The 12696-nt window shown below is 46.7% G+C and overlaps 1 protein-coding gene across 3 annotated transcripts in view; it reads right to left on the bottom strand.

The window, feature by feature from the left end:
• DAPK1 (death associated protein kinase 1) overlaps positions 1–12696 on the bottom strand; it is a 209710-nt gene that overhangs the window by 64034 nt on the left and 132980 nt on the right. For all 3 annotated transcript variants that reach the window (XM_060014994.1, XM_060014996.1, XM_060014995.1), the window contains exons 4-5: positions 1891–2029; positions 41–170 (exon numbers count right to left, since the gene is read on the bottom strand). In XM_060014994.1, coding sequence (XP_059870977.1) covers positions 41–170; positions 1891–2029 — 269 coding nt within the window. The remainder of the gene's footprint in view (positions 1–40; positions 171–1890; positions 2030–12696) is intronic.

Here is a 12696-nt window from a genome sequence, read left to right as displayed (position 1 = left end):
TTTATGAGAAATGAATGACCACAGGAATAAGAAAACTTACCAACAAACTCTGGTGTCCCAAATATGTTCTTGAATTCATTTCCAAAGTCAATTTTATGGGCCAACCCAAAGTCGATGATCTTGATCCGAGGTTTGGGAACATTTCTATCCAAAAGCATTATGTTTTCAGGCTTTAAAAAAAAGAAAAATAGTACAGCAATGTCCATAGGTGGAAATAACATGATGCCCATCAGATGAATGGATAAACAAAACGTGGTCTATCCATACAATGGAATACCATTCAGCCTGAGAAAGAAAGGAAATTCTGACATGCGCTACAATATGCATGAACCCTGAAGACACTATGTGAACTGAAATAAGTCAGTCACAAAAGGAGAAATAGTGCGTGATTCCACTTACATGAAATACCTAGAATACGCAAAATCATAGTGACAGAAAGTAGAATAGTGGATGCTAGCAGCTGGGGGTAGGAGGGTTGGGGAGTTAGTGTTTAATGGGTACATAGTTTCAGTTTGGGAAGATCAATAATTTCCAGAAATAGATGGCTGTGACGGTTGTACAACAATGTGAATATACTTAATGTCACTTAACTGCATACTTTGAAATGGTTAAAATGGTAAATTTTATATTATGTTTATTTTTCCACAATTAAAAAAAACCCTATCATATGTTATGCTGAAGACAAGATGGCAGGTAGTTCTTCCTCTTCCCTGAAAAAACAACCAAAACGTAGGGATGAAAGAGTAGTTGCAAGAGAACACTAGGAAAAATAAATGTCTTGGTTTAGATTCTCCCAGGAGCAGACCTGTGACATGGATTTGGATGCAAGCAGCTTATGTAGGAGGGGACTCCAGGGAATACTTGGTAGAGGAATGGGGAGACAGGAAACAGAAGGAAGGAAGCTGATACAAAGTGTCTTATCAAGGTAGGAGTGACTGGAGCACAATCCCTTTGGAGGACTTGGGGAGAATGGGCAGCACTCAGAATTTTTCAACTGAAGCACGAGGGAGTTGGGGTATTTATCCACCTTCTCCCCAGCTGCACTGCTAAGAGCTGCTTCAGTAGGCATTTACTCTTTGGCATTTCCAGCTCCCAGCAGCAGTCTTTGGGGTGTGTGTTAGTGAGTGTTGGGGGATCCAGATGGGGTCTTGACGGCTCTGCTACAGTAAGTATGGAGAAAATCTTCCCTCCTCTTACATCTATCCTAGCTCCAATGGTCTGAATCACTCACTTGGCAATCAACCCCACACTTTTTGTGATAATCTTCTCGCTGCCTCGGATTGTACCTGAATCTTACATTGCCACTTCTGTTGCTCATATGTATATCTTCCCCTCTCAGAGAGACCATCACCTCTGTGATGGATGGGAGTAGGATGTGCCTTTTTATGTCCGATAATGCCTTGCCTCCAGCCAAGCAAAGACCACAATTAGCCAGTCTCAGAGTTTGGTTTGATTGATTGCCAGAGACTGAGTCAGCCCAGAAGGCTTTGCATCAAGAGGGAGAGTAGAGATCAAGACACCTTCCATCTTATATGCCTTGTAGCCAGAAGGGGAGGGAAACTGGGCAGCCAATGGGTACTCTAGGTTGAAAATACCCCATAACCAACAGCAGCCCCCTTTCTTAGAGACCTGGCTGGTAAGACCCCTTGATTCTTCCCCAAGAATTCTCAAATGTAATCATTCATCTTAAGCCTCTATCTCACACATTGGTTAGGAATTCCTGTAGTAGGCACGCATTATACACTTGCTGATTTATATTGATAATTTCATTGGTTAAACCCCTCTAGGAAAAAAACGTGTATCTCTTTGGGATGCCCTCAGTTTTTCTTAGCAGACAGCAAATGCTGTGGTACGTGTAAGCTTTTATCTGATTCACACCAAGCAACATACCTTGAGATCAAAGTGGGCAATCTGAAGGGAATGCAGGTAGTAAACACCATTAAGAATTTGTTTGAGAAATTCAGTTGCTTCCTCTTCAGTCAGAGATTCCTTTTCAGCTAAGAAGTCAAAGAGTTCACCACCTGCAACACTGAAAATCAAGAGGCAGACGTTATTGATGACAGTTCTGTCTCATATTGATTTGTTCTCTCATAGATGATTTGCACGCTCAAGTGTCTGGCAAGAAAATAGCATTGAGGACATGCTGAAACTGCTAAGCAAGGAATCAGAATTCTCTGTGCTTCTCCCTGTTGGATAAGAATTCTGCATTCAGGTACATTTGTGCTTGAAAGCACTTGGGTACTGCTTTCCTAATGTGCTAGGTTCACAAATAGGGGAGAGAGTAGAAATGTGATGGGGAAAAAAAATTAATGCATCCTTCAGACATCTTAATTAAACATGTTTAGAGAGGAAGTCTTAACTCACTGATTAAAAAAAAACTACAATCCAACTTTGTATAGACTTTATAGACTATATCTTCCTAGCCCAAAGAGAGACACCTGGAAAATTCAAAATCTCTGTATTAGCCATTTTTTTTTAAAACACAAATCACAATATATGGCCTGACAAGGATTTTTTGTTTGTATGCTTTGTATTTGTATATATGTAAATACTTCTACGTTTATAAAAATCACATTTAGTAATGAACTTAACAAACACCTTAACAAATAAGAATAAACATACACAAAATCGAAATGCCCGTGGTTGTTGGGGATTTGATGAATCTGTCTCCCTGGGCAGACTGTAAAGCCCTAGAGGGCAGCGGTCAGCTCCTGGCTGCTGGCCCACTGCGCGCAGTCTCCCCATCCTTGCACAGGGCCAGCCACGCAGCAAGAATGAAAAAACTTTTAATTAAGTGGATAAATGAACACACTCCCCTAAAAAAATCCATGGTACTGATTCATGGCAAATAACAGGGAACTTTTAATAAGAGTTTTTATAAGTTAATCTTTATCGAGTTTAACCATATGTTCACAACATAATAATTAACTGCAATTATGCACATAACCATATGTGCATAATCTTTCTTTCAGCAAGACAGCTCCATAAACATACCTACCACATCTACATCCAGAATAAGAAAACTGGTGTCCTTGAGATGAAATTATAATGACAAAAAAGCTATTTTTGTAAAAGAAGAGTTTCAGATCCTGCACCATCACCCTCCAAGTGGGTGTTTTTCTTAGCCTGGCTCAGGATCTCCTGGCACCAGAATTGCTTGGGGTGTTTTCAATATGCGGACCCTGGGCCTCACGTCCAACCTGCTGCATGAGTTTCTAAGAGTGGGGACCAGGAAGGCAGCATTTTAAACAAGCACCCCAGGTGATTCTTAGCACACGAAAAACTGAGGATCAGTTTTCGGAAGCCTTAATTGCATCCTCCCGCTGCAAGGCCTCCCTCTGATATTTAAATTCAGGATGTTTATCCGGAGGGGAGGGCGAAGGGACTCCTCCACCTCCCGGGGCCCAAGAGCGTTTCTGCCACAGAGCCTGAGCCTTGCCTGGGGGGCAGAGGCCTGCAGCTGATGCAGCAACGCCCCTCCACCAACGCACCATCCCGCCTTGCACCCCTGCACTGGCTCCCTGCCCAACTCCGTGCAGCCCTTTGCGTCGCACATTTTGTCTTCTTTATTCCTCTTAAAACCAACAAAACAGGGAGAGGGAATCTTTCAACTCTAGGGAACAGAAAGAAGGAAAAAATGGGAAGTTGTGAACCAACTAACGCTGAGAAAGACGCTCTATCATCCGTTTGCTTCTCTGCTCTCTGGCCCGCGCGGCCATTCCTTAGGTAAACTGTGGCATCACGGCCGCACGGTGGGGAGATGGTCCAGAGCTGGCACATCCAACGCAAACCTTGATTCTGCGGCCAGAAGGTTACTCCTTCTTGCTGAGCCTCGTTTTCTTATCAAATGGGAATCATAGGACCCATTCCTCTGAGGGTTTTGAGGACTAATGATAATAAATATATGTAAAGCCCGCGACAGGCAGGTCTAGCTTTAGGCTGAGGCCCAGTAAGGGGAACCGGTACTGTTATAAAGGAAGAATCCATGCCACCTGCCTAAGGGCGGGCTCCATCATGAAAGTCCCCTTCCTGCCCTGCTTCTCCCCTCTCCCCCTTTCAAGTCCATTGGTCTGGCTTAACCACTGTACTTCCGGTCAGGGGAGCATTACAGGTGCTCCTGTAAATATGGTGTCGGCCTTTCCTCTCTTTGCCTCCCCTTCAGTGGCTTCCCCACTCCCCCTTGCTCACACAGCCTGCTTGTGCCTTTACAACATTGATAAGTTTCCTGACAATAAGAAAGGGCTGGGGTTTGGTTGCTAGGAGTTGGGGCGAATCTTCCAGTGTCCACACAGCTGGGCCCGATGTGGAGGCATGAGTCCTTCCCAGGAACCTCACGGCTGCCCCGGCCAGGCCTTTGCTCCCCTTCCTTCTATGGCTGGCTTTCCTCCCTCTCGCCCAACCTGAGCTTCCCTCAGGCCCGTGACAAGAAGCCTATTTCATCTTCCTGAGACCTGGCGGAGGGTGAGGAGAGCCCGGTTCGAATCCTGCCCAGTTACCCAATCTCGCCACACCTGGGATTCCTCTTTTGTGAAATAAGAGACACCCCCTAGAGTTGTTCTGATGTCCCAGGATATGTTGAGTGCCTCAGCAATCAATCAGTACTGCTGTCTTTCTTCTTGCCTTGCTTCAAATCGTAACCCCCGCTGCCCCGACCACGGCAGCCATGGTGTGCTGGGCCATACTTAACAACCGGCTCTCTGGGGTTGGGCTGGGGCAAAGCCCATCCCCGAGGTGTCATATTCCCACCATGGTCATTTCAAGCCACCCTCGTGATGATGGCGACTGTGGAGGTGGGAAGGATGTGCTCAAACAGCTCCGAGACCCGGCCCACTGAGGCACTGTGGATTTTCCAAAGATGGTGCAACAGCACTTCCCGCCCCTGCTCTGTGCTGTGACCTTGCATCTGAGGCTCCACCCCCTTGAATCTGGATGGGCCCCATCATAGCTTTGACCAATAAGACGCAGCAGAGTGATGCTGTGTCACCTCCGGTATGCTTTTTCATGGGCCCAGGGCTTCCACATCCTGCCTCTTGAGTCCCTCCTGTAAGAAGTGTGATGATCCCGAAACCATACCGTGGCATGGAGAACCCCCAGAAGATGAGATGCCCCATAAAGAGAGAAAGAGGCAGGGCTTCCCTGGTGGCGCAGTGGTTGAGCGTCCGCCTGCAGATGCAGGGGACACGGGTTCGTGCCCCGGTCCGGGAAGATCCCACATGCGCGGAGCGGCTGGGCCCGTGAGCCATGGCCGCTGAGCCTGCACGTCCGGAGCCTGTGCTCTGCAACGGGAGAGGCCACAACAGTGAGAGGCCCGCATACCACCAAAAAAAAAAAAAAAAAAAAAAAAAGAGAGAGAGAGAGAAAGAGGCAAAGGAGCACTGAGTGAGGAGGGAATCTTGGCAGTGAACCCTCCAGCCCAGATGAGGTCATGGAGGTCAGACTGTCCATCTGAGCCCTTCCAGAGTTCCTGACCCACCTAATGCAATGGTCATTTTAATCCGCTGTGGTGGACACCATGAGCACTGCACACATTCCCCTTGAGGAAGGACCTGCTGTCCCCAGTGCTGGGCATGGAAGCAGCACAGCCCTCAGCCCTCATCCAGCAGGGCTCACCTCTGCTGCAGACCCACTGCCCAAGGTCTTGTCCTTTCCCTGGAAGCCCACAGCCAATGGCTACTGTGGAAGCATAAAGCTGAGGTCGACTCACTTCTAGAAATGGCAAGATATTTAATAGTTTAGGCTTCGTGGGCCATGCAGCTTCTGTCACAACTACTCAGCTCTACGCAAGCAGCGTGAAAGCAGCCTTAGATCGTACGTAAACGAAGAGGTGGAACTGTGTTCCAGTAAAACTTTATTTACAAAGAGAGGTGGCCACCTGATTTGTAAGACATGCCAGTTTGCGAACCCCTGATATAAAAGCCAGGTCATCTCAGCCTAATGTGGGGCAACTCTCAAGAGTCATTCTGGCTCCAGGACTCTGTCGGGCCAGCCGGGGCTGTCACTGAGCTGCAAGACAGCATGACTTTCTCTGCCCACTCCTACTGCTTCTTCTCCCTTGGAAGACTTGATTCTAAGAGTAGTTCTTAAGGAACATCCTGCATGCTCTTCTCCAGCTCATAGTCTGCTTCCCAGAGAACCCACCCTGCCCCCCATTAAATTTGGGGGTAGTTTGTTATGCAGCAATAGCTGACCAGAACACTCACCATCTTGACTGGGTCTGTTTACTCAGTTCAGTCAAAGATCAGGTTTGCCTTTCTACAGGCTGGCCACCTCGTGCCCTGTCCAGTCTTCCTGTCCCGAGTAACTTAACTCCAACAGTGCTTCCTGACAAGAGAAGTGGTAACTGGGAACAACCCTGGAGCCCCTGGAGTGAGGGGCCAGACTGCAAAGTGGCAGTGCCTGACCACAACTGAGGGGAAGGAGGCAGGCGTCATCTCTGATTTTCTCCATCTACCCTGCTTGCAAGCCCTGTGCAAATCCCATGCTGTTCACGATGAGGTCCACACCATCGCTTGTGATTTCAGCAAAGGTTGGGGAGCGTGATAAGTATCCTTTGTTAATTTACCCCCGTTTGTCCCCCAAACTCAGAAGGTAGACAGTGACTTGAAGATTTTTTTTCATGGGAACTTTCACATACATGCTTAGAATCAGAACTCAAATGCTTACAATGCAGCTGCCACACAGCAGAATACTGTTAACAAAAAGATCAGTCAAAACCCTAGTATCTTCACTCTTTGTTCCAAATTTTACATTTTGCTCAAGAGAAGGAAGATTGATGGAGGGAGAGATGAGCAATTTGTTCAGCAAATTTAGAAAGCTAGTTTCACCTCCTTTATTAGGTCTTTCAGTCAGTGTTTTAAATTATAGCATCATCATGGAAATTGTGTGGAATGCATGCTAATAAGCATTGGCTGTTTTCATCAAGAGCTCTGGAAAATATGAAGTTTCCCTCTCCTCCCCATGCCTTTCATTACCACCAAGGCCTCCCCTACAAGCTAGCTCTATCGGAATGTCATTAGGACACATTACAGCTTTAAAGATAAGGTAGGCCTGCAGAGTGACATAAGAGAAATTATTATAGGATTCCAATTTCAATATTAAAACACTATTCCGGTTCCCCGACTCTTGCTAGGAATGTCCAAGATACAACAGGACTTGATTCTGGACTAGATCTGGTCATAATCTAAACTGCAGGGGACTCTTGGTTATAAACTGATGAGACTTTTCAGGGAAAACGCTGTGATTCTACCACACTGGGCTGGATTTCCCTGTTGGTGTCTCAGAGCAAGTATGTGTGGTTGTTGAATTGGGGGCCAAGGCTACAATTCAGTAACCGAGTACGCTCTGCCAGGGCACACCATCGGGGTCCTGGCCAGCTGTGATGCAGAACCCTGGGAGGGGCGGCAAGAGGACTGGATGGGCCTCAGCACACAGGTCCCCAACTCCAGCTCTGGCCTCAGGTTGTGAGTAGCTGGAAGGGAAGTATGGAGGTCACGTCCTTTCTCTGGACCTCAACTTTGCTATCTGTACAGTGACAGGGTTGAACTGGTAAGCGACTCTCTAACCTTAGTGTACATAACAAGAACTGGGGGGGATTTGGCAAAAATCAACTGGCTAGAACCCACTTCCTGAGGTTCTGACTCAGCAGGTGGGGCCCCAGAATCTGCATTTTAACAAGTCCCTCAGGTGGTCCTGATGCTGGTGGACCACACTGGGAGAAGCCGATCTCTCATGTCCCTTCCAGTTCTGATAATATAAGATTCTATCAGCCAGCGTGCGAATGTAGCAGAGCTATGCTCCCATTACACTTACCTTTTCCTCCTGGGTGCATAGCTAATCTGCACTTCCCAGCTCCCTTGAGTCAGGGACTAGTTCTAGCCAGTGCAACGTGGACCAGAATGACGTGTGCCCCTTTCAGACCCAGCCTCTGAAATATCTCACATGATCTTCCACTCTCTCTCTACCCTTTCTCTTTGGCTACCTGAACACAGATGACCCAGCAGAGGACCCCAAGGAGGACCGGGGACAGCAAAGACATTAGGTAGAAGGAATATGGATCCCTGAGTCAATGCTTGTAGGAGAGCCACCCAACCTGTAACATCCACATTGGACTTTGAGTGAGTGAGAAATAAATACTATTAGATTAAATCATTGAGATTTTGTGGTTATAGTCTGTCTTCTCTAAATATAAAATTATTTAGTCAGAAGTAAAAATTCAATCCATTTTTTAAATTAAAATGAAAACACCTAATGCAAAGCACAGAGTACATGAACTGCCCCAGACATCTACTGCTGTGTAACAAATCTCCCCAGAACTTAGTGGCTTTAAATATGTCAATTATTTTGTGGTCTCTTAAAGCTTCGATGGGTCAGGAATCCAGGAAGGGTTGGACTGGGCAGCTCTGGCTCAGTGTCTGTCATGGGGGTGCAGTCAGATAGTGGCTGAAGCCGAAACCGTAGGGTTGCTGGAGCATCTAGGGGCTGTCTGGGTACCTCTCTCCATGTAGTCTTGTGTCTCCATGTGGTCTCTCCATTTGGGGTAGTATGGGCTTCCTCACAGCATGGAGGACTCGAGACAAGTGGACTATTTACATGGCAGTTCAGGGCTCCAGGGCAAGTGTTCTAGGAAACAGGGTGGAAGCTGCCTCAGAAGTCATAGAACATCAAAAGGGAGTCACAGCCCATCCAGGTTCAGGGGAGGGGATTTAGAATTCACCTCTTTTTTAAAAAAATGTATTTATTTTATTTTTGGCTGCGCTGTGTCTTTGTTGCTGTGCACGGGCTTTCTCTAGTTGTGGCGAGCAGGGGCTACTCTTCACCGTGGTGTGCGGGCTTCTCATCGCGGTGGCTTCTCTTGTCGCAGAGTACCGGCTCTAGGTGCATGGGCTTCCATAGTTGTGGCATGTGGGCTCTAGAGCACAGGCTCAGTAGCTGTGGCACACGGGCTTAGCTGCTCCGCAGCATGTGGGATCTTCCTGGACCAGGGATCGAACCCCTGTCCCCTGCATTGGCAGGTGGATTCTTAACCACTGTGCCACCAGGGAAGCCCTAGAATTCATCTCTTGATGGGGGAATTTCAAGGGTCTAGACAGACACGTAGGACAGGGGCTGATCTTGCAGCCATCTTTGGAAAATATAATGCCACGCTGACTATAACAGATGAACAGAAATTCTCAATCTTATTTATCCTACATGTGTATTTTATAAGGGTTAGGTACAGGTAGCTGTGTTAGTTTACTAGGGCTACACGAACAAACTGTATGGCTTCAGATAACAAATCTACGGTCTCACAGTTCTGGAAGCTACAAGTTGGAAATCAAGGTGTCAGCACTGCCTTGCTCCCTCTGAAGGCTGTAGGGGAATCTTCCTTGATTCTTCCCAGCTTTTAGTGGTTTGCCAGCAACCTTGGGCTTTCCTTGGTTGTTGATGCAACACTCAAATCCTATACCTGCACATGGACTTCCTTCTCTCTGTGTCTCTTCACATCATCTTCCCTCTGTGCATGTCTGTGTTTATGGCTCAATTTTACCCTTTATATAAGGACATCAGTCAGGTTGGATAAGGGCCCACCCTAGTGGCCTCATTTCAACCCGATTACATCTGCTAAGGCCTTATTTTCAAATAAGGTCACATTCTGAGGTATTGGGGGTTAGAGCTTCACCATATCTTCTTTTTTCTGGGCGCATGGGGCACAGTTCAAACCATAACAGGTAGTAATTGCTCACAGGCTGCAAACAAAGCATTACATACGGGATGTCTAAAGCAACTCAGGAAAAGGAGAGGATGCAACAGAGAGAGACGATAATTAGAATCTACTGATGTTTTTTGTTAGTCTTGCTTTCAGATTCTCCTGTGAAGGAAGGGTTCATCCGTGCACTATTATAAAAACTTTTAAATTCAGGTCAGAAAATGTGGGAGAAAAATGCATATCTGATCCCATCCTGAAGTAATTTCCCCAACACTTTGAGATGCGTCTTCTTTGAAACCTAACTCTCCTGGTGGACCGTGCTGTGAAGGTGTGAGGGGAAGTACCCAACCACTTCTCGGCTCTGCCTCTAAATAAACCCCAAATTAAAACCCAATGCTCCACTGTCATCACCAACTACTGAACACTCTTTCTTGTTAATCTAGGGGAAGTCCTGAAGGGTTTTCACATTCTCACCTCTCACACTCTAAATTTCCTGGGTTACTGAGGACTTTGAGGAATGCAAAACTGAAGCTGGAGAATCCAAAGGAAAGATGCAATATGACACCTTCCTTTTTGCATCTGTGAAATAGGTGTGAATTTAAGGTCAAAGTAGATTAGGAGTCTGCGAATAGCATTCTTTGATTATATACTGTTGCCTCAAATCACATAAATAATATCAAAGGAGTCCTAACCTTCATGCCTCCTCTTGAATTAGTGCAAGCCGTATCTGTAAACACATTTTCTGTCTGTTTTCACTTCAAATTTAAGCAACAACTTAAAAGGAGTTCTGGGGATTCTCAAGAAAAAGAATGCCTGGCACTCAAAATTCATGGGGGAAGTGATCTTTCATTTCACTCTGGGAGGTTATGCAAAAAGCAGGGAGAAGACTTCTGAAGACTTCTAGAATGAAATCCCTAAAGGAAAAATATGGCTCAGGTTACAAAGCATTGGAGGCAGGCATTCTGGGTTTCAGTCTGGACTCTGTGACCTCAGATAGGTTAAGTTACTTTCTGAGGCACAGTTCCTTTGCTTGTAGAATACGAATAGTAACACCTACTGTTCATTATTACCTCTGGGGATGAATGGGGATAATATGATGTAGGATGAGTGTGTCTGCCACATGGTCAGCGGGTCAATATTCCATGCAGCCATCCTGGGCCTTCACTCCTCTTAACTACAGGCGAGGAAAACCCTCGAAGCTACTCTCTGTGTATCTCTTGTCCAGCTGCCATCGTACGGTGTGGGCTTCTGATGTGGCTGTCATGCTAACGGTACAATGAGACCACACATTCGCCTATGGTTAAACAGAAGAGTTTTCCTGAAATGGGTGGACATACCTGGGGCCAAAAATCTGGGGAAGAGGTGGGTTCCTAGACATGAAATAGGTAAGTTGGAAGGGTGCCTCGGCCCAGTTTCCTTAGGTCTAGACATAGAGGAGTCTAGATGTGCCTGAGAGCAGCCGAGGGGCGCAGGGATGAGAGCCCGGAGGGGGAAGGTGGGAGGGGCGGGCAGAAGGCAGTGCTGGTAACCTCAACCCAATAGGGTCCATCTAATGTGACTCTGGTGCCCTCGCTCCTGGCCAGCCTCAATCTTGCAACAGGAAATTAAGGACAAAAGCTTTTCCTCGCTTAGGCAAAAGTGTTAAGAGAACATTGAGGCCTGGACGGAGGTGAGAGAGAGAGAGTCCTCAAGGGAAGTTCAAGCTCATGGGCCAAAGTCAGCACCACTCACACACCCCTCCCAAGTGGTCCCCGCATGGCCAACCTGGTAGATGTGGGCTTAGCCAGGGAGACGGCACATTCCCTCACAGAAGCCCTTCCATGTGGGGAGCACCGAACTTTAACTTGGTCTCTTGAAAATATTATACAAGAAATACATAAATATATTCTCCTTAAGAAAAATTAAAACACCCACATACAAAACTAAAGTTCCTTCTATCTCCCCTTCTCCCCAGTCCTGGCCCTCTCCCTCCCTACACCCTCCACAAAAGTACAGATGGTGCCAGTTTGACTTACGATTTTCCAACTTCCTGATGGTACAAAAGCCATAAGCATTTGGTAGAAATGAAATTTGCATTTTGATCTTTTCCTGGGGCTAGTGACGCCTGGTACACTCCTCTCCCGTGTTGCCGGGTTGCAGCAACCATGCGATCACGAGGGGAAACGACCAATACTCTATAAGGTACCATGTTGCCAGCATTCACTGTGTATTGTATTTTGTGTTTCAAATCCCACCATGTCTACGAAATGTCCATCTGTGTCTCCTGCTTCTGGTGAGAAGAAGGGGAAGGTAATTACTCTTGAACTTAAACTCAAGACAACTGCCCAACTGTAGGCTGATGAAAGTGCTCTGAGCATGTTTAGGGGAGGCCAGGCTAAGCTACAGTGCTCGGGAGGTTGGGTGTATCACATGCATTTCCAACTTATAATGGGTTTATCAGGACATAACCCCAACATCCGTCAAGGAGCACCTGTGTACACTATTATGGTCTATAGGCCCCTGGAACTTTCTAGGGATGTTCTACGGACTACGCAGCATTCTTTCACCTCCATTTTAAGAACATAAATGGTACTCGACTGCCTGAGCCGTTCTAGAATTTGCTATCTCACCTCAGCAATGCCCGTTGGTACAGAGCTCCTGTGTCCTCTTTTTCACTGCTGCCTGGCGCTCGTAGGGTATCTAGATCAGGGTATACTTAGCTATTCCCCGACCGAGGGGCTTTAGGTTGTTTCCCATTTTTCACGACCGCAAACTACAAGGCGGATGACCTTTTTGTGTCCCTGCCTCCTCTGAAAATGTGAGGTTTTTTTCTAGGCCCGATTTGGAATTTCTGGGTCAGCGGTTACTTTGTAGACATGATGGGATCTGAAACATGAAACACAATATGCAATACATGCTGGCAACGCGGTACCCTGTAGAGTGTCTGTCCTCTCCCTTCGTGTGGCTGACTGGGAGCTGCCCGGCATCATGGGAGAGGACTGTACCACGTATCACCAGCCCTGGGAAAAGAT

Source organism: Delphinus delphis, chromosome 6, assembly GCF_949987515.2.
Source record: "Delphinus delphis chromosome 6, mDelDel1.2, whole genome shotgun sequence".
Taxonomy (NCBI): domain Eukaryota; kingdom Metazoa; phylum Chordata; class Mammalia; order Artiodactyla; family Delphinidae; genus Delphinus; species Delphinus delphis.
This window is presented reverse-complemented; position numbering and strand designations above follow the sequence as displayed.